Below are 887 nucleotides of genomic sequence, written 5' to 3'. Positions count from 1 at the left end.
TACTTTCTCCTCATCTTACTATGGGAGAGCTATAAATCAGTCACTCACGAACACACGAACATTCACACGTACTGCCACTCTTTACAAATCATGAAATAGAGTATTGAAGAAGACACGATAAAATACAAGCTATATACACCTTCAAATCATTCTATACTAATTTCTTCTTTGATGAAATATACTGTTAAACTCTCTACTTTAATCTAAAAGTATAAATAAAATGCTCCCATAACCCTTGGCAGAAAGTTGTTATTGAATTATCTAAAAGGTTTTTTGGCTCCTTGAAAAAATATAAATAGTAAGCATTCACAATCTATCTGTTAAATCTACAGAAACACTGAATTTCTTCATCCAGTGAAAGCTAACATCAGTTTCATTGCAAATGGTTGCAATGCTACCATACCTACTAAGCTTAAACAAAGTATGTATAGAAGCATTTACCATAAACAGTGGAGAAACACTACACATGTAGTTAAAAAAAAAAGTAAAATTAATGAAGATTTAAGACCTTTCTCTTAAAGAAACCAAATTACCTTTCTCACAAATTCACAGTGTTCATAATTAAGAGAACTAACAACAGTGATAACCCATACACACAATCTTCAACACGCATGGACTTATTTCCTGATTTGCTTCGTTGCCGTTCCAATGTGGCACTGGTTGACCTTGGTTGCGAAGCGGAGAGAGTTCAAGGTCTCGCTGAAGCACATTTCCAAGGGGGACACGTTGACAAACATGAGTGTCTTGGAGTTGCCCCCAAGAGAGTTTTGCAGGAGGTGCGTCAGTTTGGAATTGCGGTAGGGAATGTGATTTTGCTGCAAGTGGAAAAAGTTTTTTAGAATATATGACGAATATTCATTGCAGTAACATGGGTGTATTAATACTTC

General features: G+C 35.5%; 1 protein-coding gene across 1 annotated transcript in view; it reads right to left on the bottom strand.

The window, feature by feature from the left end:
• The window catches only part of LOC119582077 (carboxy-terminal kinesin 2-like), a gene marked incomplete in the record, with an annotated part of 18,854 nt that overhangs the window by 506 nt on the left and 17,461 nt on the right, over positions 1–887 (bottom strand). Inside the window, 1 exon segment of the mRNA XM_037930324.1 lies at positions 1–815. Within this exon segment, the coding sequence (XP_037786252.1) occupies positions 618–815 (198 nt within the window).

Source organism: Penaeus monodon, chromosome 15, assembly GCF_015228065.2.
Source record: "Penaeus monodon isolate SGIC_2016 chromosome 15, NSTDA_Pmon_1, whole genome shotgun sequence".
NCBI lineage: Eukaryota > Metazoa > Arthropoda > Malacostraca > Decapoda > Penaeidae > Penaeus > Penaeus monodon.
Note: the sequence above shows the minus strand (reverse complement) of the source record. Positions and strands in the feature narration are given on the sequence as shown.